Below are 24,506 nucleotides of genomic sequence, written 5' to 3' on the forward strand. Positions count from 1 at the left end.
ACAAGTATGATTGTCCTTTAGCCATTCCAAAATGCAACCACCATAAAAAATATGGCAGCAAGGCAAACGAGTGACGTGGGACCCAATCATGCGTTTGGAGTAAGAATTTGTGTTACAGTTTAGATCATAGTTCGTGGCTCGTTACATTATTTTCTCATACAAAAAACACACGTAAATAAAAAATAATTTTGAATCGTGGTTCTGAATCTATAAACCAAACGCCCTATCTTCCATACAAATCACACACTTGGATTGATCATCTTCATCTTCAGCACTACTTCTCTCGTATCTGAACCTCTCTAATGCCTCCACAGCCGATTTCGCCGCCGGCACCGACCCAAACTGCCCTGCCGATTCCGGGAAACTCTGTCCTATTGCTCTATTCAACTCCGTATCTTGACGATACTCCACATAATGGGGTATCAATCTTTGAAGTTTATTGATGTTACAAAACACTTGTTACAGACATATATACAACTAGCTAGTAGTTGAAGTTTATTCGTGCATTAATATTGTCTTGTTATATATAAAACACAAGATATTCCTGATAATTAACATATTTGTCGTTATAAAAGAGACTATATAACAAATGATTTACTTAAAAAAGAAAAGAAAAGAAAAGAATAAATGATTAATTATTTCAATTTCTATGAAGTCCTAAAGGCAGTCTGAGATTTCTAATCCTTAAAGAAATCAAATTATAGGTCTTCTCACACCACTGATATATATTTTTGTATGGCCCTTTTAAAAGTAAAGTTTCAAAGGGAAAATCTCGAAGACAATAATTCTAATCTTCACTTTCTTGAGCATTTAAGAGCAATAAACTCTACTGTTTTGCAACAATGCTAGTTAAAATGTCTTCTTCGACATGCATCCAATTGAAAGTGACATATTCGTCACGGCCGAGGAGTGCACCAAACCTCCTTTCAAGCACTGGGTTTACTTTTCGGACAAATGCTCTAACGCCGAGGCGGATGACGACAGAGTAATACACGATTCTTCCAAAGGAATCTCTCTCCTGTTCGACAGATTACGAGCCTCCGTCGCCGAACGGGAGGCGGTCGTGGCGGACATGTTATCCGACTTAGAAATTCCCTTCTCCATTGATGTTGGAGAGAACGATGTGGATAATCTGCTTTGGAACGAACTTAACCCGTACGGCGACTCTTCATTGTATGATATGGATGAACGAGAAACCTTGTACGGTGGCCTCAACAGCGTCGTAGAGAGGGTATCGCGGATCGCCGCAGACCTCGTTCACGGCGATACCGACCGCAATCTGGCCGCGATGAACATATGGATTGAAAGGTGCTCGACTGTCCCACATGAAGAGTTTCAAAGGTTGGGGAATTCCAGTTCAACTGGCGGATACATTATTATTATTGGAGATACGAGGGAGGTATAAATCATGATCATCATGATGCATCAAAGTTCATGACGTGTGTGATTTGTGTTACACCATGGTCAACGAATCGACCACTCTATCGAACGATAGGCGCCGAGCACTTCCCGCCGAGAATCAGTCACTGGCGTCGAGGGAGCAGACTGTAACTGAAGTGGCCTTTACGTTGAGAGACCATACGTGGCGAGATGCGTCGAGCACCATGACTCGACTGTTGGAGGCCACTGCGTCGAGACAGCACGTCCAGTAAAATCCATCAACGGTCTTATCAACTCGAGGAAGGAAGTACTGATCCAACTGCTACTACAGGAGTCAGGAAATCAGGCGGCAGATGAGAGGGATCAGCCGCATTTCCTGAGGTTGTCATCATGAAAACTCACCTACCCGCCCGTAAATCGAGGGACGGAAGATGGCTTCTTCCTTGGGAACGGTGAAGATATAATCACGTGTAAAGGCCTATAAATAGAGCCAAGAAAACCGAGAAAAGGGTTACACACTATTTCATTACTCCAAGAGGGTTTGTAATCTCAGAAGATATTAGTGCATTCACAAGTAGATAATGCAAAGAGTTCTTGCCGAACCACTATAAATCTCTATCTCATTTACATTATTTCTCAACTTTAATCCTTAGTTAAACCGCTAGTGTTATTGAGAGTGTCTTTAGAGAGTAAGTAACGCGTTGTCGGAAAAACATCGTCTACAGTTGGCGCGCGCGCTGAACCTAGAAATCAAATCCAGTGAGAAACAGCAACCATGGCTATGAAGAACACTCGCAGCATGATGGCTAATCAGAAAGATAAGGCTCCCGCCGCCGCAGGAACCTCAACGACTCCACCCCTGCCGTCTGCTAGGAATCCCCCAGACCGTATTGACCATCTCCAGAAGCAGGTCGAAACACTGGCTGCAGCCGTGGAAAGGATGGCTACAACTTTCACCGGGCGGGATCAACGGCAAAACTCGATGCCACCGTTGGAAGACGCGCCGATGAACCCAGTGAACGCCACCGCCGGGAACCAAGTGATTGGTGACCAACATGGTGACACCGAGGGGGTCGGTGATAATGGGGCCAACAGCCCCCGCCCAGCCAGGTCGAACAAGTATGGGGGAAGCTGGCAGCGGACGGCCAGGAGAAGAGCCCAGGAGAGGGCTGCGGCCCAAGCCATGAATAATCAGGGCGCGCCTCAAGAGAAGGCTGCGTCCCAAGCTGCGAATACCCAGGGTGCGCCTCCTCGGCCCCTGGTCGACGTTTACAGGAGGACTGCCGTCCCCGTGGAATCCTCGTCTGCGCGCGGAGGAGACCTCAGGGGAAAGTTAAACGCTCGGCGTGACCGAGACGCCCAGCGCGTCAGGGAGGACGAGCTAACGGCCGAGAATAAAGCCCTGGCCGAGAAGATGGCCAGGCTTGAGAAACAAATAGGGAGCTGATTAAACAACTTCGAACAAGTTGTGGGAAAGGTCACTGAGGCGGTCAATGTCGACGCCAAGATGTACACATCCCACGATCACTCGTTCACAGAAAACATTATTCGGGTACCGCTGCCAGATAGGTACAAACCACCCCACATTCTGCTGTACGACGGAAGAAGTGACCCGGATGACCACCTGGAGGTCTACACAAGACATATGGTCCTGCATGGATACCCCGAGGAGGTCATGTGCCGAGCATTCAGGAATCACCTTTTTGATTCCGCCAAGAGATGGTTCAGATCCTTGAAACCGAACTCCATCACCAGTTGGGATGACTTGAAGAAGGCCTTCCTAACTCAGTTCATAGGTGTTAAAAAGTACATCCCACCTAAACAAAACTTGTGTCAAAAAGTACATCCCACCTAAACAAAACCTGTCGATGGTGTACCAGGGGCCTAACGAGTCCCTGAAAGACTGGATAGTCAGGTTCGGAGAACAGGTCGCGGCCACGGAGGGAATATCCGATGAGGTAGCCCTGATGGGGGCACTGTCGAGCATGAAGAATGATATCCCTTACAGCACAAACCTCGACCGGAGACCGCCCCATACCTACCAGGAATTCCTGACAAGGGCATAGGGATTCATCAACGCCGAAGAGGCTAAGAAGGCCTTGAAGGGTAAGGCGGCAGCCCCTGTCAAGGAAGAGGTAGGGCAAACGAACAATCAGAACAGCGGTAAGAAGCGCCGAGGTCACCCTCAGGTGCAGGCCGAGCAAAGGTAGAACCCGGCTCCAAGCAACAGGGGTGGCAACGCCTCAGTGAGCCAGGGGGAGAACAAGCGACCAAATCCGCAAAGGTACAACGCTTATACCCCCTTGACTATGGGGATCGAGGACGTCTATCACGAGATCAGTCACCTCCAGGTCTTGCGTCGACCACCACCGCTGAAGTTTGACCCAGTACGGAGAAACCAAAATAAGTATTGTCGGTTTCACAGTGAGAGTGGGCACACTACGGCCGAATGCTATGACCTGAGGGACGAGCTGGATGTGGCCATCTCTTCAGGGTCGTCCCTTACCCTGGAGGTGGAAACCTCTCGACCCCTAACCTATTCTGGTAACATGTTCTGAAAACAAGCAAAAGGGGTTTGGTTAGATCCTAGTGGTCGAGAGGTCAAAAGTACAGTGCGAAGGGGAGTGATGAGTGTTCAGACCAGAGGCCCCTGAGCCAAGGATATGACACTCGGGCTTTGCAGCCATACAAAAGAAAGATAAATTTATGCCATAAGTTAAAGAGACCTAAAGTCGAGCTCGAAGGTCTCAGGCCAAAACAACTGCGCCCAAACGGATCAGGCCGTGCGGGCTCAGCCCCCGGCTCACGGCCGGCACCGCCAGGTAAGTACATCCCCCCTCCTTATAACGCGTTTGGGCCTGGTTTTGCAGACACTGGAACTAGACTCACAAGAAGAACGAAGAAAATGAGGGCTTACCAGATTCGAAGAAGGCCTGAGTCTGAAGGCAAAAATGAGCAATGCGTGGAAGGATGCACGGAGATGAAAGGTTCTGGTGAAAATCTGACAGAGTAACGGCGTACTGAAGGCTTGGTGACCAGAGAGCTGCGGATATGAGGACATATATATACGCCCGAGGAGGAACCCAGGGGTCCCCGAGGAGTCCAAAAGACTCCAAATCTCGACCGTAGAATCTGATTCGGTCCCATCCGACGGTGGATCCGAGAAGGCACGATCGAACGGTCGGGGAGAAAGCAACGGAAAATGACTTAATCGTATGGCTACGATTCATCCTTCCAGTGCCACGTGGCGTCCGGGAAGTGGGGACGTGACTATTGACACGATCGACGTGACTGCTCCACTGCCTAAGAAACCAACCGCAATGATGCACTGTACCTACAAACGACCGCCCTTACCCGCAGAAAAGCTTTCCCCATGTGGCGCTCTCGACGTTGTATAGCCTGAAAAGTTACACTGTGACGTCCCAGTCTAGGGGGTAATTGTTACACCATGGTCGAGGAATTGACCACTCTATCGAATGACAGGCGCCGAGCACTCCCCACCGAGAATCGGTATCTGGCGTCGAGGGAGCAGACTATAGCTGAAATGGCCTTTACGTCAAGAGACCATACGTGGTGAGATGCGTCGAGCACCATGACTCGACTGCTGGAGGCCACTGCGTCGAGACAGCACGTCTAGTCAAATCCATCAACGGTCTTATCAACTCATGGAAGGAAGTATTGATCCAACTGCTACTGCAGGAGTCAGGAAATCAGGCGGCAAATGAGAAGGATCAGCCGCATTTCCTGAGGTTGTCATCATGAAAACTCACCTACCCGCTCGTAAATCGAGGGACGGAAGATGGCTTCTTCCTTGGGAACGGTGAAGGGATAATCACATGTAAATGCCTATAAATAGAGCCAAGAAAATTGAGAAAAGGGTTACGCACTATTTTATTACTTCAAGAGGGTTTGTAATCTCAGAAGATATTAGTGCATTCACAAGTGGATTATGCAAAGAGTTCTTACCGAACCACTATAAATCTCTGTCTCATTTACATTATTTCTTAACTTTAATCCTTAGTTAAACCGCGAGTGTTATTGAGAGTGTCTTTAGAGAGTAAGTAACGCGTTGTCGGAAAAATACCGTCAACAATTTGCATGGAAGTGATGATTGGGTCCCAACTCATATTCGCATGCCTTGCTCTCATCAGTTTCATGAAGATTGCATTCTGGAGTGGCTAAACTAGGGAAATTTATGCCCCCTCTGTCGTTTCAGTTTGCCTTCTAGTACTAATAAACGTTCAATATCTCTATTAGTTCCAGATTAGCTTTGTTATTATTTATGTTTTGGACTTTCATGTATTGATAAACATTCGGATGAACTTTATTATGTGAATCCCATACATCTTTATCTCGTATCTGATTTTATATTTACTTTCAATATGTTATCCCATCTTAATTCTTATGAAGAAGGCAAATGCTCTATACCCCAACAAATAGACCTTTTATATTAATTGTACGTAAAAATTTAAAAGAAAAATGTAACTTTGGGATCACAATAGTCTTCTTTCCTTGAAACCAGCCGCTAGACTCTGTTTAGTGTCGTTTTGTCTCTGTTTTAGCTTTAGTTTTCCCTAAATAGTCCCATGCCTAACGGGCATATATCGTTTGTATTAAAATGTTAAGATTCCCTACATTCAATCAATAGCTTTGGTTTGGAATAATTTCCAACTCTAAATTTTTTCCACAGATCTGTTGCATAGATCATAAATTGTTTCTAAAAAGTCGTGAGAAATTGAGAAACCATTGCATATCAAACAGAGTGTTAATGGTTTTAAAGTTCAACTGCTAATCTCTACGATATTATGCTTCTTATTTTAGATAAATTCTCATCAACAATAAATTAAGCTACTGCTTGCAAGTTACAAGCTGGTCACATATCCTGGAGACAGTCTTCAACATTTGCTTCTTTTCTTCCGCCCAATATTGATATTGAATAATCTGTTAAGTCACGTCGGTCATATTTGACGATATTTATTTATTTTATTTATGGGGTCAGCTGTTTAGGTCCCGTTCATTTCATCAATTCGAGTTTTACTACAGTAAAAAACTCTCAAAAACAGTCATATCTAACTTTTTTTACTACAGTAAAAAGCTCTCACATAAAATCACATCTCAATTCAAATTAAAAACTTAAATTAACGAACTAAATAGCCTATTAGTGTCCTAGAATATAGGAGTTTGTTTTTAGTGGTACAGAACATGGCTTTGTGTTTACCAAATCAGTAGGAGGTTTGTTTCTGCAAGTTGCTTTTTTCTAGGATTTAGTGAATGCATATTCCTTATTTCATGTTTATTATCCGTTGGGGATTAGCTCTATATAAAGAGCATCAAGTTGTAAGCTTTTGTGTTCTGCAGCAAGTAATAAAAGTAGTTCATCTCATATTTATGTCCTTTTTCTCTCTATTATTGTAACATAATCACTCGAGATTAAAAATGGTTCACATTTATGGATCATTAATTAGGTCCTAATTCAATAAAGTTCAATTGATAAAAGGCATAACAGGAGTGGCAACTAAGTACAAATCATTCCTCCTCCTACAACTTACTTTATACTCCTCAGACATGTCTAGTTCTTCCATTTTGCCACCATTTGGGAGTTGCCAGTCAAAGTGATACAGCAACTGAGCAAGCACTAGTTCCATGTTTGGAAAAGAAAACGGTATGCCAGGACACATTCTCCTTCCAGCCCCGAAAGGAACAAACTCAAAGTCGGTCCCTTTTAGATCGACCGACGAATCCAAGAATCTCTCCGGCTCAAAGCAGTCTGCATTGTCCCAAATCCCTGGATCTCTTCCCAGTGCCCAAGCATTGATGACAATCTTTGTTTTGTAAGGAATGTCAAATCCTAGAATTTGGCATCTTTCCCTTGATTCTCTGCCTAACAAGGGCGCGGGAGGGTGCAATCGTAGCGTTTCTTTGATGACACATTCCAAATAATGCAATTTCTGAACGTCAACTTCCTTGATTTTCACTTTTCCTTCTAGTGCATTCCGTACTTCCGCTTGTGCCTTTTCCAATACTCTTGGATTCCTTATTACTTCTGACATTGCCCATTCTAAGGCAGTTGCTGTAGTTTCACCTCCTGCACCTACAATATCCTGAAAAATAATGTACCAATTAACACTAAGAATGTCACAAAACAAATTAACCAACAATAAATTGGGATACTAATTTTAATCCTAAATATTTTTACCAATTATGACTTGTCATTCTTTTTTGTTAGTAGTCGTATAAAAGATTGCATTTGCGGTTGAAAATTAGATGATAATTTAGTAGACATATGATTCATTGATTCAGAATCATTTTCGATTCACGTGTGTTTTTTGTGAGAAAAAATATTGTAACGAACTACGAATCATGATTCAAATCATGGTACGAATCCCCCCAATCAGGGTAAAAAAATTAGGATTTGAAAGTTGTGTTTCTAGTATAATAAGGACATGAAAAAAAAAAAAAAGGGCTTATACAGCGTGGTCTGAAAATCATACCATGATCACAGTTTTTATATGATTAGTTGTGAGTCCAAATTTGAGCTCACTTGATTGTTGGAGTCTCAAAAGCACATCAAGTAAATCATCTTCCTCCGACGTTTCATCCGTCGTCACTCTCGTGTGCTTGATCTTCTCCTTATGCTCGTCAACGATAGCATCAAGAATCTTGGAAATCTTCTGCCGTATTCTCTTTAGTGCAGCCTTTATACCAGTCACATGAGCAAGGAGTTTAACGGAAGGAAAGCAATCAGCAAGAGTAAATCCGGTGCTGAAAGTCAGCAACTCTTTGAGTGATGATACGTACTCATCATGGCCCTTACACTTCTTCCCATAGACCACCGTCGAAATCGTCGCGATTGTCATGGAAATGATCATCTCACTGAAGTTAATCGCGATAAGCGATGAATTAGATTTTCGGGACATAAAAATGGATTCAATGAGGCTCCAAACTTGTTCTTCTCTGACCGATCGAAAGGACATCACGCGCTTGGGACTTAGCAGCTCAACGACACAAATTTTTCTCATTTGGCGCCAGTACTCCCCATAAGGAGAGGAGACAAGACCACCCGGGTGGTCAAACGACATTGCTTCAAGGCCAAGTGTGAGGGGTCTTTGTGCAAAAACAAGCTCATGAGTATGCAAAACCTCTTTGGCTGCTTCTGGAGAGGAAATTACGACAGTCAAAACCTCACCAAAGTGGAGCTTCATAACTGGCCCGTATTTCTTTGACAAGTCTCTTAAGGAACGATGTGGGAGTGAAGATGAAGAAGAGAGTGCTAATTGATGCAAGTTTCCAATAAGTGGAAATTTCCATGGTCCTGGGGGTAGTTTGTAATAATTAGAAGTTTTGAATGATCTCTTTTTCCAAAGTATTAGTGGAAATAGGAAGAGAAGAATGATGAGAACAAGATGAAACCAGGAGATTTGCAACATTTTTTTTTAAGGAGTTAATAGACCTATGGAAGGCTATTATGTTTCTAATTGTTCTGTACTTTAATTTATGGATGTAATCAATATCAGATCTTGTGTGATTTTGGGTGATATCTTCTTGTTTAAATTATTGATTAAATCTATAAAAAAAAATACATAAATAATTGGACTATCTGCCAATTGAATCAGCTGCACATGACCAATATCTCTGAATTTGGGTTCAAGTGTCTTATCTTCAAGCTTTTTTTTTCTTTTTTCTTTTTTTTGACTATATAGCGAAAGGACAAACACCAAAAACAAAATAGGCAAGTGGACAACCATTGCCGTATTAATGCATAAATTAAGATCAATGTGTGTCCATCTTTATAGCGAGAAAATCTCGTTATTCTAAGAAAAAAAAAAAGGAACAAATTCTGAGAACAAAAAGGAACAAAACGAAACAAGAGACACAGAGAGAGTTTTCTTTATTATATATCTTTTATGATAAGAACAGGCACGGAGCTAGCTAGGGGCTTGAGCCCCTCTTATTTTTCTTTTTTATTTCTTTTTAGAAAACTTATATTTATCTGTAAATAACACAAATCCAACTACAATTCGATATACTTTTGGGGTCCAATAACCCAACTAGTTTTAGGGTTGTTGTTTTACATTTTTGAGTTAGAATGATTTGAGTGATAATCTTGAATTAAGTTTGAATTATAATTTGAGTTGAAGTTGTAATTTGAGTTTGTGTTTAGATATGCACATTTGAGTTATAATTTAAATTGAGAATCTTTTTGAGTTTATGTTTGAGTGAGTCAAAACTTAAATTTGTATTTAGATAGTATTTTAATAAAAACTCAATAGTGATGAAAAATTTTAATAGGGAATATGGGAGGGGTTTTATTCGTCTTTTCGTTGTGAATGCATAGAAAAAAAATCATCTCAATCAGAATTGACACGAAAAAGTTATGACATTTTTAATAATAGAAAAAACGTTGTTCATTAACTTGAGTTCGAGTTTATAAACTCGAATTGAAGGGGAAACTTGAACTCGAGTTTAGCCTCAAACTCGAGTTCAAACTCGAATTCAAACTCGAGTTCAAACTCAAATTTTACAAAAGAACATGAACTTGAATAAAGTTGTAACTCAAGTTCAAATTTTTTTTGAGTTTTGTTGCAAAAGAACAACCCTTTAGTTATTAGTTGGACTGTACATGGATTGAGTTGGGGTGGGTTTAACATTTGATGAACGCCAATGAGTTTTGGACTATTAGAGTTTTGAATTTCTGATTTCTACTTGTAAGGTATTTTTATTAGTTGGTAATTTATTAGTAATTTTGTAAAAATTCAAAAAATAGGTTTAAAAAGATTTTGTATTACAGAATAATATTCAGAATCAGATTTTGAGAGATAAGAATAAGGCCTTAGTTAAAATAAGATAATACATTGGTTATTTGAATTTAAATGGGATTCTAGAAAAAAATAAGGATCAAAAAGATTATGTGGAGAATTTGAACTGATGATTATCTGGATTTGAGAAGACTATAAACGTGGAAGAGAATGAGATATGGTTTTGATATTTACAGCTTATCCAACTTGTGAAAATTGATGTTGCATTAATTCAGATTTGTTGAATTTGATGTACAATCCGAATTTGAAATTGAAAACGTGTTTGAGTGAAAGTCTGCAAGTAGACTTTGATATATATATATATATATATGCCTCGTTCATTTCACTGATTCGAGTTTAGAATTTGAGTTTTGCTACAGTAAAAAGCTCTCACAAACCATCACATCTAACTTTTTTGCTACAGTAAAAAGCTCTCACATAAAATCACATCTCAACTCGAATTAAAAACTCAAATCAGCGAACTAAACGGGCCCATAGATATTTGTGCGTGGTTGTGTTTCGTGGGCATTAACGTGGAGCTGGCTAAGAGGAGATTATATGTTGCATGTTGAAATTGGTTTTGAAATTCAAAGTGAACATATTGATGCCGAAAAGGTGAAGCGAGGAGAAAACATGAAGATTTTGTGCAGATTCTTTACGGAGATATTGTGAGTTGATTCAGTAGAGAGAATCACGCTAAAAAAATGGAGAAGCTTATCTGAGTAAATTTAAAAATAATTTTCGAGAGATCTTAAAAGTTTTATTTAAAGGTCTTGTTTCAGGTCACTAAGCTTTATTTAAATGTGATTACTACATGTTATACAACAAAAATTATCGAAACGAGATCTTAAAATCAGATCCATATGATATCTCCGACGCAAACAAGAGTATAAAGCAAAATTATCAAAAGACAAAATTAGATCTCGTTGCTCGACGGTCGCGGTGGATCTTGAAAAAGCGACACTGGCAAGCCATCTCGTTCACAATGCCAGCGCAGAACTTCGTGCGCGGGGGGCCTTAGGCTGAGTGTCTAATTTTGTCAAGCTTTTGAGCCTTGGAGTCCTAAAACTAAACCGTAAATATTAGTTTTCCAATACTATAGTTCATTAAGTCAAACAACCTAGACGAACCTTCTCATTAGTTTAACATCAAACGCGAACAACAAAACTAACATCTTTTCTTGGTGTTTTTTTTTTTTTTTCTTCCAAATTAAACTTGGCACTAGAAAGTCTCTTTTTAGGCTTTTACAATACCACAAGAATATGCGACCAATGATGTATGTGTGACAACTAAGATGCTTTATTGATACTTAATCAACGACAATATTAGTGTTGATAAAATCAATAACGAACTTCTCATGAAAGCAATGAATTAATTGATCACAACAATCCAAAACCACATTGATTCCGCATGACATAATCTATAAAAGCAACAATTTGTGGATAAACATCACTCAGAAATTGATGTACTGCTTGAAAAGGACCAGCATTTTGAATGAAATTTGTCTCTGAATCACCTTCAAAAGTGAATGACTGTAGTTTTGTACAAAACCTTGATGAGAGGGGGAAAAAAAAAAAAAAAAACAAAACAAATATCAGAACGTTACACATGAAAACGCATGTGTTGACCTTGTCATTTTGCCGAATCTGTAAAGGCCCTTTTGGGGAAGCATGAAGGTTAAACAGTAAAACACAGACCATGAGTGTTTGATGCACTTCTAAGCCCGCATGCTTAGTAGTTCACACAAATTGCTCATAATTATCTTGTGCGCAAACCCAAATAAAAAAAATAAAAAATAAAAATGAACAAAACCAAAAGAGAGTGAAGGAGAGAGATAAAGAAATAAAGAAGAATTCCTACCGTGAGAACTGTCTTTTTTAATTATTTGTAAAATCTATTATTTTAATTATTAAATTAAAATTTTAATATTAAAAATTTACTATGCATCATATATGCGTTGAAAATTTAATTCAATAATTAAAACAGCACTAAGAATTAGGAAACAGATAATTGAAGAGACAAATTCTACCGTAGAAATTGCCAAATAAAAAAGAAGCTCTTGCAATTCCCATGCCATAGTCACTTGGCCAGGGTCTTCACACCAAATGATTTCCCCACATCACATCGTCATCACAGCATGACACTGCTCCAAAGAGTGGGGGCCAATCATCTTCTCAAAGTGAAGGCTTTTGCCCTTCACATTATTACATCTTTGATACGTATCCCCTTTTTTCTTTCACTTTTTAACATGCTATTCAAAACTTTCTTTTACTCTAAAGATGGGTTTTTTTTTTCCTCTTATCTTTCTTGATTACTACCTAATACAATGGGCTAATCCTATGCTTATTAAAGCTGTTATTGTAAGCATGTGTATAATAATGGGAAACTATTATTAAAGGAAATGTAGAATTACATAGGGAAATAGTAGAAAATAGGCTAATATGAAAAATTTAAGAAAGTATATAGGCCAATTTTTAGTTATAAAAATTAATAGGCTATAACTTGTTAAGTTATGGTTCATAACCAGATAAGTTATGGATAAACTTGTCAAGTTATGGTTCATAACTAGACAAGTTATGAACAATTATGGACAATAACTTATCAAGTTATAGTTCATAACCATACTAGTTATTGACGAAAACAATAATTTGACCTATTTGTTAACTTATGTAAACTATTGACCTATTAATTTTAATTCATCTCAAATCTTGACCTATTTTCTCTTTTTCCCAATTACATATGTGTTAGAGACGATGCGGTTGAAACCACATGGAATTGTAGAATTATGAACTATTATGACGATCATTATGATACATGCTCAAGGAGAAACAGCTTATGTGCAATTATTTATGTAGCATAGTTGATGACATTAAGTTGAAAGGTATGAATATATAAGATGTGTACTTGAAGATAGTAAAATAAATTCAAACTTATTCTTGAAAGATATAACATAGGATAATTTTATGTTAGATTATTAACAAATACATATGTATATATAAATTATATGATAGTGTCTTTTTGTAAACATGGTTGTTCACCGTCAAACCAAATTCAGATACAGTTTTTAATCTTAGACAAAATTAAAATCAAAATACGATATTTTAGTTAAACCTTTTGAAGATCTTACGGTTAAAAATTGTGCTCTACCTTTTAAATTTATCCTACTAAATAATTGTCTAAAAAATCCCCATTGTTACCTGGCAATTTTGAGCTATCAAAGTTTAATCAGTAAAATATACAATAAGAATCTAATAGTTCAAAACAATAAAGGAGCTTTTAGGCATAAGACTAAGAGTCTTTTTGGTTCACACGTTTAAATTAATAATTTTGATTTATTAGTGATAATTTTATGAGAGAATAAATTTTTAAATTCAAATTTTTTGTGAGATAAAAAATGCCTCATTCATTTCACCGATTCGAGTTTTTAATTTTAAGTTTTTACAGTAAAAAGTTCTCATAAAATATCACATCAAACTTTTCTGCTACAGTGAAAAACTCTTAAAAAATGTCACATCTCAGCTCGAATTGAAAACTCAAATCCGCGAAGTGAACGAGGTATTCAAGTATAAAAATCAAACAAGACTTAAGACTATCCTTACTAATAATACATGTTTCTAAACATTATGACCCCATTTTATTTATTTATTTATTTTTTTTAACTCTCGATTGGGTTACTTATATGTTATACCTACCTAGAATTGTCAATATAAAAAAGGCAAATTATAAAAAGATAAAAGATTCAAAAGTTGGTGGTAAATCATTTGTTGTGAAGTCATGCTTCTTCTTCTTCTCTCCTTTCAGGCTTTAACCATTCCCTGTAGATTGGCAGACTTTCAATTCAGCTTCAAAGGAAATTATGATTGGGGACAAAAGAGAAAGATCACTAACAGTGCAATAATTTCTTCGATAAACATTCAAATTTAACTTTTCTTTGACCAGCCGTCTTCTTTCTTTATCCCATTAACTTTCTTTCCTCGATTTTAACAACTTTTATCTGTTGATGATATAGAAATTAAGTGAAAATGCAATCTAATCCAAAACCCTGAAATTCTAGACAAAATCAATTTATGAAAAAAAAAAAAAAATCTCTAGACCACAAAAATTAGCTCAATAAACTGTACACACAAATTAGTTACAAGCTTCTAACAGTTTCAATTACCAAGCTGGATATCCGGAGCCAAAAAAAAGAAATACCAGGCTGGATATATATGACAGAAATAGAGAATGTAATTACATGTTATTTATCTTATTAACTAATGTGACATTTGGTTATATATGAATCTTATGGTAGATAAATTTCTTATTGTTATATTGTTTTGCAAAATCATTGTTACATGGACAATATTGCTTTACATCCTCTACTTTATAGACATAAGATTAACTTTAAATTCAATATATATATATATTGCACACAATATAGATAATCCTATTTTGGTTATTTTACTAATTTAGCGAGAGTGGGGATTCAAAGTCCTGGATTCATGATTTTGTGTTTCAGAGCAATCATTATTGGGTTTTACTGCATACAATGGTCAAAGTGCTGACGCATAAAGTTGGATATGGATTGTCGTTACTTGGCCTAAATTTATAATCATTATTGGTCCGAATAGAACACAAAGGATATAGGAAAAAGAAAAGATTAATGGAATTGTGAATAGTTATTCTCTCAATATTCCAAGTCTCCAAGACTTAACTTCAAGTATTTCACAAGGCTGTATAGCACCAGATACGTCTTATTTCTCAAGCATGGCGTCCGTTCCCCTTAAGAAAATTGTTGTCCTGAATTTTGTCATTCAATTTACCACAATATAAGAAAATGTTTACGGTCGGGCACGTTAATTTACATATTTCTAAAGTAATTTTTATGACCATTACATCAATTTTTAACATTACTCAAAGAGAAAGCTTCACAAGAATAATAAGATCTCGTTCATTTCACCGATTCGAGTTTTACTACAGTAAAAAGTTCTCAGAAACAGTCACATTTAACTTTTTTGCTACAGTAAAAAATTTTTAAATAAAATTATATCTCAACTCGAATCAGGGAACTAAACGAGCCTCGAGACATTTAAAATAATGGATTTTCACGTTATTGAAATGTGCTTGAAGAAAAAAAAAATAGGATATTGTTTACTCATGTATTTTACGGAAGCAGTAACAATAGTGCATGTGTCCTTAAAGATAGATTGCAATTAATAGGATTATTTGTATGGATTATCATGTTAATATAAGGTTGTCTGTATTTATTAAGAACAAGTAATTAATGACTTTACCAATTATGACCATGATGATCCCAATATAGCTTTATTAATTAACACCTACCGTTTTGTAGCATGACGAACAAGTAACAATTATGCATATGTCCTTGAGGATAGATTGCAATTAATAGGATTATTTGTATGGATTATGATGTTAATATAAGGTTGTCTATATTTATTAAGAACAAGTAATTTTATGACTTTACCAATTATGACCATGATGATCCCAATATAGCTTTATTAATTAATACCTACCGTTTTGTAGCATGACGATGGTAATGGGACAATTAATTATATCTTATGTTTTTTTTTTCATATTTATCAAATGTTCGTAAAGTTTTGGTCACCGTATTTAGTCTTTTAAGATTATAAAGTTGTGTGTTCAAGGTACATGGACATTCTAGATCAGAATATTTGATGAGAACGTGGGGCGTTAGAACACCATTATGATCTCAATTTTCATCTAATAAACAAAATGTAACTTTAATATTGGGGGGGGAATATTAGATACAATGGTGTTAAGTACTATAATTAATAAAAAATAAAGTAAAATTTATATATTAAATTCAATTTATTTTTTTTATTAGTATGTGATGCTCAGCATCATTAGTTTGGTTTCGCCGGTTTGAGTTTTGAAGTCGAGTTAAAAAGTGATTTTATGTTAAAGAAATACTTCAAGTCATCAATTTTTACTCCGAATTTAAATTTTATGAGAGAATCAATTAGCGAAAAATTTTTTATTTAAATTTTCTATGAGAAAAGACTCTGTAACAGAATTAAAATCATTAATTTAAACATGTTAATCAAACATATATTATAATAAAAACCTCACTTGTAATTCAAATCATTAAAAATTATTTAATACACGTATTCAAACCTAAACTATAAATTTTCTATAATGTTTTTGTTCTGGTAAAGAATTTGAATAAAAAAATTTCGGCCCAGATGCAAAAGACTCACCTGGGAGACAGATCAGAGATGAACTCCCAGCTCAGAGATGGCTAGTCACGTGGTTGCCGGTGAAAGCAGAGCGTGGAGGACAAGACAAATGTGTAATTTCATTTCATTTGGACAGCAATGGAGTCATCAGCATCACTCTTGGAAGTTGGGGACTGCACTTTGGCCTCACTGTCTGCTCTGCTTTGGCGGTTTTCCCCTCATCTCTTAGAGTATGTTTGGTAGGAAAGAAAAGTAGAAGGAAGGAAGAAGGTGGAGGGATTTTAGGAGAAAAAATGAAAATGTAGGTTGTTTGGTAAGAGAGAAAAGAGAAAATAGAGTGGAAAATAATACATGTGGGCCTCACTATTTTTTTTTTTTCACAAGCGGGCAAAAAATGGGATGGAAAATTGGGACAACTCATTAAAGTGAGTAAAGTTACTAAACTACCATTTTCTCCATCAACATCCAAGCAAAAAATTTAAGAGTATAAAAGTAATTTACGAGTAAAATTTTTTATTTCCTCCTAATTTAACTTTCAATACCAAATAAGTAAAGGTAAGCTCATTTTCTTTCCATCTTTTCATACCAAACAACATAAAAGAAAATCAATTTCCTTTCCATCATTGTTATTTTTCATCACTTCTATATTTTCTTTCTATCCTATTTTCTTTCATTCCTACCGAACATAGCATTACTCTCGGTTTGCCACACTTTTTGTGCCGTTTCTACCATGCTCTTAAACACACCATGTTTGTATATTGAGGCACAAAATAAAATAGGGTATTTTTTTAAAAGCAAAGTCTTCAATTTGACAGTTTTGTCGGTTGATATTTGTAGCATTTTTTATCTGAGTTTGTAACACTAAAGTAAATGTTGAAGAGAATGTAGTTTAGTGGTGAACTATATATCTATATATATATATATATATACATATTATCGAGTGTTACTTGAACATATAAACGACGTTTTAATGTTGAACAAAATGTATTACAATTGCTGAACTGATATGGTCACACCAGACTAATCATATCATTAATATTTTGATGTGTATTGGAGATAGTTTAACATTATTTTTTTTCTTGATTTTTTATGTCTTAGTTTGTTTAATTTTAAGATAAAATATTCATTAATAAAATTAATGACATCTTTTTTTCTAAACAATTGATTTAATTATATATATATATATGTATATATATTTTTGAATGTGATTCAATGATGTTTTACATCATATTAACAAATTAACTACCACGACCCTTCAACAACAAGAAATAAAAAACTTAGAACCCATTCATTTTACTAATTTGAGTTTAGAATTCGAGTTTTATTACAGTAAAAAACTCTCAGAAACAGTCGCATTTAATTTTTTTATTACAGTAAAAAGCTCTCACATGAAGTCACATCTCAACTCTAATTAAAAACTCGAATCAACGAATTAAACGAGTTCTTGTAAAATTAAAAAAGAAATAAAAAAAAGACTGGCACTATTATCTGGTGGATGAGATTGAGAAAATTATTAGGATCTAGCATTATTCACCGAAAAAGAAGATATTATTCCTCTCTTTAAAAAAAAAAAAATGAAATTCCACGTTTACTTGGCAATTTTGTTTACACTTATCTCCCTAATTGCAATACACATGATTTAGTACAGTTTTAAGAGACATTTTATACTCGAAGAACAAAAGTTCTACCTTTAAAAAAAATGAAAAGTCAATAATATAGCATTGCTGCCATTCCTTTGTTTTTTTTGTTTTTTTTGTTTTTCTTCTTAGTTTGAAACATATTTTTCTATATTTTTTATTTGGTAACGTGATAACCAATCTTATGTCTTTGACGTTGAAGATATATGCCTTAATGTAAGATTTATATCATATTGCATGCGATTTAATTTATATAAGATACAAATCTTAAATCTTATCTTATATAATATAAGATATAAGATTAATCTTACAGCTTACGTTTTGAATGCCACATAATTAAGTATCAATCTTATACGTTGAAGACATTTATCTATTCGTGTTTTTTCTTAAATTTTGATAAAACAAATAGTTTTTGACGTAAAATGCGGTTTGTTAATGTTTTTTAACTTTAAATCGGATCATAATCACACAAAAATGAATTGACAAACATGTACTAATATTGCACAATTTCATTGTTTAGATCAATCGAGGAAGAAAAGAATAAGGTTTCGTTCATTTCACTGATTCGAGTTTTATTACAGTAAAAAGCTCTAAAAAATAATTACATTTATTTTTTTACTACAGTAAAAAATTTTCACATAAAATTACATTTTAACTCAAATTAAAAAGGAAAATAGTAGGAAATAGGCCAATATGAAAAGCTTAAGAAAGTATATAGGCCATTTTTTAGTTATAGAAATTAATATGCCATAACTTATCAAGTTATGGTTAATAACTAGATAAATTATGGACAAACTTGTCAAGTTATGGTTCATAATCAGATAAATTATAGACAATAACTTGTCAAGTTATAGCTCATAACCAGACAAGTTATGAACGAAAACAGTAATTTGACATATTTATTAACTTATATAAACTATTGACTTATTAATTTTAATTCATCTCAAGTCTTGACCTATTTTTTTCTTTCACCCAATTAAAAACTTGAATCAGTGAACTAAACGGGCCTCAAAATATGCAAATTCAGTTCAATTTGATTAAAATCTGATGATCCAATGTATATCTAATTTTGGGGGGAAAAAATTATGTGGTAACCGGGAGGGTTAAAACAAACAATATCAAACCCATAATTTTGGAAGTATAAAAAAAAACCGTCAACTTCAACGAGTAACGACAACGAACCAGCGTGGGGATTCCCGTTATTGGTCATATGTGGTGTGGGTACGGTTTTCGCCTGTCCCGTCGACTCGTCCTTTTAAAACTTCCCGCATATTTTAACACCACTCACAACTCACAACTCAACTAAATTCCCCTCAATTCTCGTCACTCCCCAAAAACCAAAACCAAAACTCTCTTTCTCTCTCTAAATAAATGCTGACATACGAGACGGTGGAGGAGGCGGCGGCGGCGCTGGGCCGGAATCTGAGCGCCGCCGAGGCACTCTGGTTCAGTTACTCTGCCCGGAAGTCCGACTACTTCCTGTACTGCCACAACGTCCTCTTCCTCTTCCTCACCTTCTCCGTCGTCCCCGTGCCTCTCGTCCTCCTCGAGCTCGCCCGCTCCTCCGGCCTCCTCCGCTACAAGATTCAGCCCAAGGTCCGCCTCTCCCTCTCCGAGACCCTCTCCTGCTACCGCGACGTCATGCGCATGTTCTTCCTCGTTGTCGGCCCTCTCCAGCTCGTCTCCTTCCCTTCCATCAAGGTTCCGATTTCCCGATTCATTCTTCTTCTTTCTTCCATTTCATTTCAATGTCTTGCCTTTTGCTGCTTCAGTTCTTCGTTTTGCTATTGATCGAGATTTTCCGCTTCACTTCAATTTGTTGCTTTTTTTAATGATTTTTCGGTTCATTTCGATTCTTCTCTTATTTGGCTGTTTTTTTAATGATTTTGCGGCTCATTTCAACTTTTGTTGCTATTTCGGTTCAATTTCGGTTTTTTGTTGCTTTTCTGCTGAATTTCTTGCCTACTTAACTTCTGATCTGTTCAAAATTCGTGTGAATTAGGTCAAAATTTGATGATTTTTTTTCATTTCTGTGAATTTACAGTTGATTGGGATTAGAACGGGGTTGCCATTGCCTTCTGGGTGGGAGATTCTCTCGCAATTATTGGTTTACTTTGTGGTGGAGGATTACACGAACTATTGGATCCATAGATTTTTGCATAACAAATGGGGATACGAGAAGATTCACCGAGTTCATCACGAGTACACGGCTCCGATTGGATTTGCGGCGCCATACGCGCATTGGGCGGAGATTCTGATCCTCGGAATCCCGTCTTTCCTAGGGCCGGCCATGGTTCCTGGACACATGATCACCTTCTGGTTGTGGATTGCTTTAAGGCAGATTGAGGCCATAGACACTCACAGCGGGTACGCACGCCTCATTCACTTTTTTTTTTTCATTATTTTTATTTGTGGGCTTTCCATTTGTTCGTGGTCTTACTCTTATCTGCTTATGCTGATTGTGATTGAGCCATGTGAAGTACGCCTTTATTACTATTTTTTAATGGAATTGCATGTGAAGTACTCTTGATTTGAAGGATCTTCATTAGTGGGTTAACTTTTTGCTGATGGGGACTAGGTTCAACATGATGCCCTTTTAACTTTTCAAACTTTTCTTCTTGAATATCTCGCTCGGGGATTTTCAGTTCCTTTAATGAGATTCTTATAGAACTCTTGAAAAGGATTGGCGTTAGTTTGGTACATTGGGTCTGTTCTGTGAAAAAGACTTTTTGTGTGTGTTTGTTTTGCCATAAAGATTTATACCTCCATTTTAGGTAATTCTTGGACCTTACATTATGTAAAATCGGAGAATTGAGCTCTTTAATGAAATTAAGAGTGAGATATATTTGTCACTATTATTGTTATGTGCCGTTGGAGGAATGGGTAAGCCGCCGCATAGCGTGTTGCTTGTTTGATGTTATGTGTCTTTCAGAATTCTCCTGGTATGGTTAGGCAAGAGAATAGTACTGGTGGGGCTTGTGGAACTTTTTAGACAACTGGATGAACAATCTGGTGATGTAGGTGTGGGGTTACATCAGGGTCCTGGTGGTTTCTCTGAGTTGGAATGTCCTAATTCCTAGCTGTATATACTAGTTATTTTATGGCTCCTCTATTATCCTCTATTATAGAAGGATTAACTGCTGCTTGAATGAAAATTTCTTCAGGTTCTTCATTTGTTTTGGATTTTTTTTTTCTCCCTCTGACTGGGTAGCCTTTTTTAAAGAAATACGAATCAGCTGCAAAAGAAGAATTATGCTTGTTTTCTAGAGGATATTTCAAATATTTTCAATAGCCTTGCTTAAATGTTCCACATGTGAAGTTCTGGCTACTGATTTAATGCAGAGCAGAGCTTTTCGTAATGAATGTTTTATCCGCAGGTATGAATTTCCCTGGAGCCCCACCAAATACATTCCATTTTATGGTGGTGCTGAGTATCATGATTACCATCACTATGTTGGGGGACAAAGCCAGAGCAACTTTGCTTCTGTTTTCACCTACTGTGATTTCATTTATGGAACTGACAAGGTGAAATACAATGTTATTATATTAGAACTCTCTGCCTGTTCTTTTTGATTAATCCAATTCATGACTTGGGATTAATATTATTTTGTTCAACTTCACTAGGGCTTCCGATATCAGAAGAAGATCCTCAAGAAGGTAAATTATTCCTTAGAACACTGATCAAGTGCTTTTGCTTATTTCTTTTTCATTTCATTGGAGCTTGATCATATTTATAAGTATGAGGAACCAGGACTTGCTCTTGATAGATCATTAAGTAGTTTATGGTTCAAAACTTTAACATTACTACTTAAATAAGTTAATTATGATGAATAGTTCGTAGATGGCTATATCACCATTTTTCAAGACATTGTTTCCTATAAGTTATTTTGCAATGAATATGAATTTGAGACTCCACCGAGACTTGTGAAAGTCAGACTAATTCTGGAGTTTCCGAGTGCATTCCTCCTTTCCGTAGGGAAGTGTTCCACATGGGTTAAAACAATCGTGTTTCCTTTGAATCTTTTTTCTTTAAAAGGCACCATCAGAGCTTTTAAGTTGATTAGTCCTTTTTTGGAAAATTTGTGTGTTGTTCGTTTCATTACTAGTTTGTGTTTCCCTTTACTCTTCATCTGGCCATATGTTATACTAACATCATGTACATAGTTCTTTCTATCTTGGATTTTGCATTTCTCTTCTGGTTCTAATTTTCTAAATATTAATGTTGATATATTTCAGTTGAAAGAAGAAAGCTATGAAAAGCATAATGGAGGGCCGTACCAATTTTCAACTCAAGATCTTAAGTCTGACTAGTGGGGCTGCAAAGAAACCCTATCAGCAACGAAGGCCATATCAGATGCTTCTCAGTTCTCACTGGTGAGAACTCTCTTAAGCTCTGATTTCAAGTTGACATCTCTATGCTAGTCCAGTGAATAGAATGCTTTAGTGGCTCTTGCGGAGATTAACTTGGGGTTTTTTGGAACTGTGATAAGGTGTAGCTTGGGGGGGTATTTTATAGTATAAGATTGTAACGGTAGGGTTAAGAGTTCAGACATTTTGTTTTTATTTTTTATTTTTTTCTCTCTTTTTTCCCTCTTGTGGACGTTATTTTAAAATTAATATATATTACAATTCTGATCGTGACTTGTGTTTTCAGAAGGTTATGGATGCATGTTAGAAAATGACGATAACAATAACAAAAGCTTTATCTGATATAAAGGTTGTTAGCAACTTTTTGTTCTAAACTATGCTAAAAGAGCTTTATGCTTGATGAATCATTAATTGTTCTGTATCTAAGTAGGAGGCACATGCATTATTTATATAGCTAATAGAGTGGAGAAAACATGGGAAGAAAAGAAACCATGTGAAAGTCTGGCAGCTTAATTGAAACGAAACTCTAATGCTGAATAGCGTATGAAAGAAAACAAATACATTTTATATATATCATGTTGAGAGTTTTATATGCATTGTAGATGTGGGTATAGACGTGTTAACTCCAAAAAATGGCCCTTGTGAGATTTGCTACATTTGTCAATGATTTTAAGCATTATCGACTTTGGACTCGTGGGTATTTTTTAAACCTGATACATCCACATTCCCAATTTCCACCACTGAGTCTAAAAAGTCTGAATGCAATCAGCTCCTGACGACAACGCGGTTGTTAGGCTGTAGTCTTGTTTGTTACAATTTGACAGTTTGAGAAGTAGATCTGATCATTTGTGGAGATTCTGTTTTACGTGTCAAATAGAAATAGAGTCTAACGTTGGTGGTACTACATCTGGCTTTCTGAAACCAAGCCTGTTGCATTTGCAAAATACTGACGAAAGGTGGATCTTGTGTCGCCAAGTACTTGGAGCTTATGCTTGAATTGGATTCCAGTTAATGTCTTGGTTTGATTTTTTATTTATTTTTTTCCCTTGTTTGTTTGGTTTATGTAATACGTTACGGATAACACACACGTGTTTTCACTACCAAATCATATGAAATTAAAAATATATATGAAATTTGAATTTGATATTTGACGTTTAAAAAATTGTATCTGCTGCGTTTGAAATATCCTAATGTAAACTAGTAGAAATCCACTGCATATCAACAATAGCACCTACAGCCCGTCTAGCTCAGTCGGTAGAGCGCAAGGCTCTTAACCTTGTGGTCGTGGGTTCGAGCCCCACGGTGGGCGTTTCTTTCCTGTTTTTTGAACTGAAATTTGTCTATACTAGGCTAAAAAACAGTTAGGGGTGTGTTTTGATTGTCTTTCTAAATTTGTAATCAACACGGCACGAAATTTTTTAAAAATCGTAATATAAATACGACGTGATCGCTTTACGGATTGACACAACACAACATAAAAATGACTCGTGATACGAAATTGACTTGTGAACCTGAAATTGACACGAAAATTGTATATTTTTATTTAGTTTTTTACATATTAAAAATAACTTAAAATTCATAACACACTAAAATACAATAACGTCTATTGAAATTAAGCAAATAATAGTATAAGATTTTGAGTATAACTATCATGATATCACAAGTTTATAATAAAATAAAAACATATGTAATGAAAAATATATGCATTTTTTAGTTTTTTACGAGTTTCATGTCGTGTTTGGGTTAGGCGGAGTCCAATATGAAATTAACCCGTGTTTTTCGTGTCAATTTCAGGTCGACCAAATTCTGACCTGAACCTCTTTTTTTTCAATCTTAACCCGTGAAATTCATGTCGTTTTTTAATCGTGTTGGTATCGTGACCTATATTGTCGTCTCTAAAAAAAACTGAATATTCTAAAAATACGCCTGGCTCATACTATATCATACCGAGCTTTTGGTACTGACCCACTGCCCAATGCCATCTTCCACGTAGTCTAAAGTATAATCCACCTTGTTAGAAAGAGTGTTAAAGATCATTTTAGTCCCGACGAAATTCAAAATGTTCTTAATATTTGATCTATTAAATTGTCCGAAATTAAAATTTCTTATCTATTTGATTGTTAATCGAA

General features: G+C 36.3%; 2 protein-coding genes and 1 non-coding gene across 3 annotated transcripts; 2 read left to right on the forward strand and 1 right to left on the reverse strand.

Annotated features, from left to right (window-relative positions):
• Positions 1-6,863: 6,863 nt before the first annotated feature.
• Positions 6,864-8,582, reverse strand: LOC21405989 (cytochrome P450 71D10). Its single transcript, XM_010109827.2, has 2 exons — positions 7,872-8,582; positions 6,864-7,481 (listed from the first exon to the last, which is right to left on the reverse strand). Exons 1-2 carry the CDS (start codon positions 8,580-8,582, stop codon positions 6,864-6,866), a joined length of 1,329 nt encoding a protein of 442 aa, XP_010108129.2.
• Positions 8,583-19,312: 10,730 nt separating this feature from the next.
• LOC21405990 (methylsterol monooxygenase 1-1) lies at positions 19,313-22,597 on the forward strand. The gene is made up of 5 exons (XM_010109828.2): positions 19,313-19,710; positions 20,054-20,376; positions 21,387-21,534; positions 21,634-21,666; positions 22,246-22,597. The coding sequence occupies exons 1-5, from the start codon at positions 19,381-19,383 to the stop codon at positions 22,318-22,320; spliced, it is 909 nt and encodes a 302-aa protein (XP_010108130.1). The 5' UTR covers positions 19,313-19,380; the 3' UTR covers positions 22,321-22,597.
• Positions 22,598-23,613: 1,016 nt separating this feature from the next.
• On the forward strand, positions 23,614-23,686 carry TRNAK-CUU. The gene has a single exon. It is a non-coding gene; the product is annotated as a tRNA-Lys (tRNA).
• Positions 23,687-24,506: the final 820 nt, after the last annotated feature.

This window comes from Morus notabilis, unplaced genomic scaffold (assembly GCF_000414095.1).
Source record: "Morus notabilis unplaced genomic scaffold, ASM41409v2 Scaffold87, whole genome shotgun sequence".
Taxonomy (NCBI): domain Eukaryota; kingdom Viridiplantae; phylum Streptophyta; class Magnoliopsida; order Rosales; family Moraceae; genus Morus; species Morus notabilis.

Excerpts from the sequence above, each read along its gene's own strand:
- LOC21405989 (XM_010109827.2), bottom strand. The coding sequence starts at position 8,582 with ATGAAGCTCCACTTTGGTGAGGTTTTGACTGTCGTAATTTCCTCTCCA. Across the intron at positions 7,482-7,871 it reads ATATAAAAACTGTGATCATG|GATATTGTAGGTGCAGGAGG; the intron begins GTATGATTTTCA and ends ATTATTTTTCAG.
- LOC21405990 (XM_010109828.2), top strand. The coding sequence starts at position 19,381 with ATGCTGACATACGAGACGGTGGAGGAGGCGGCGGCGGCGCTGGGCCGG. Across the intron at positions 20,377-21,386 it reads GCCATAGACACTCACAGCGG|GTATGAATTTCCCTGGAGCC; the intron begins GTACGCACGCCT and ends TTTTATCCGCAG. Across the intron at positions 21,667-22,245 it reads AGAAGAAGATCCTCAAGAAG|TTGAAAGAAGAAAGCTATGA; the intron begins GTAAATTATTCC and ends GATATATTTCAG.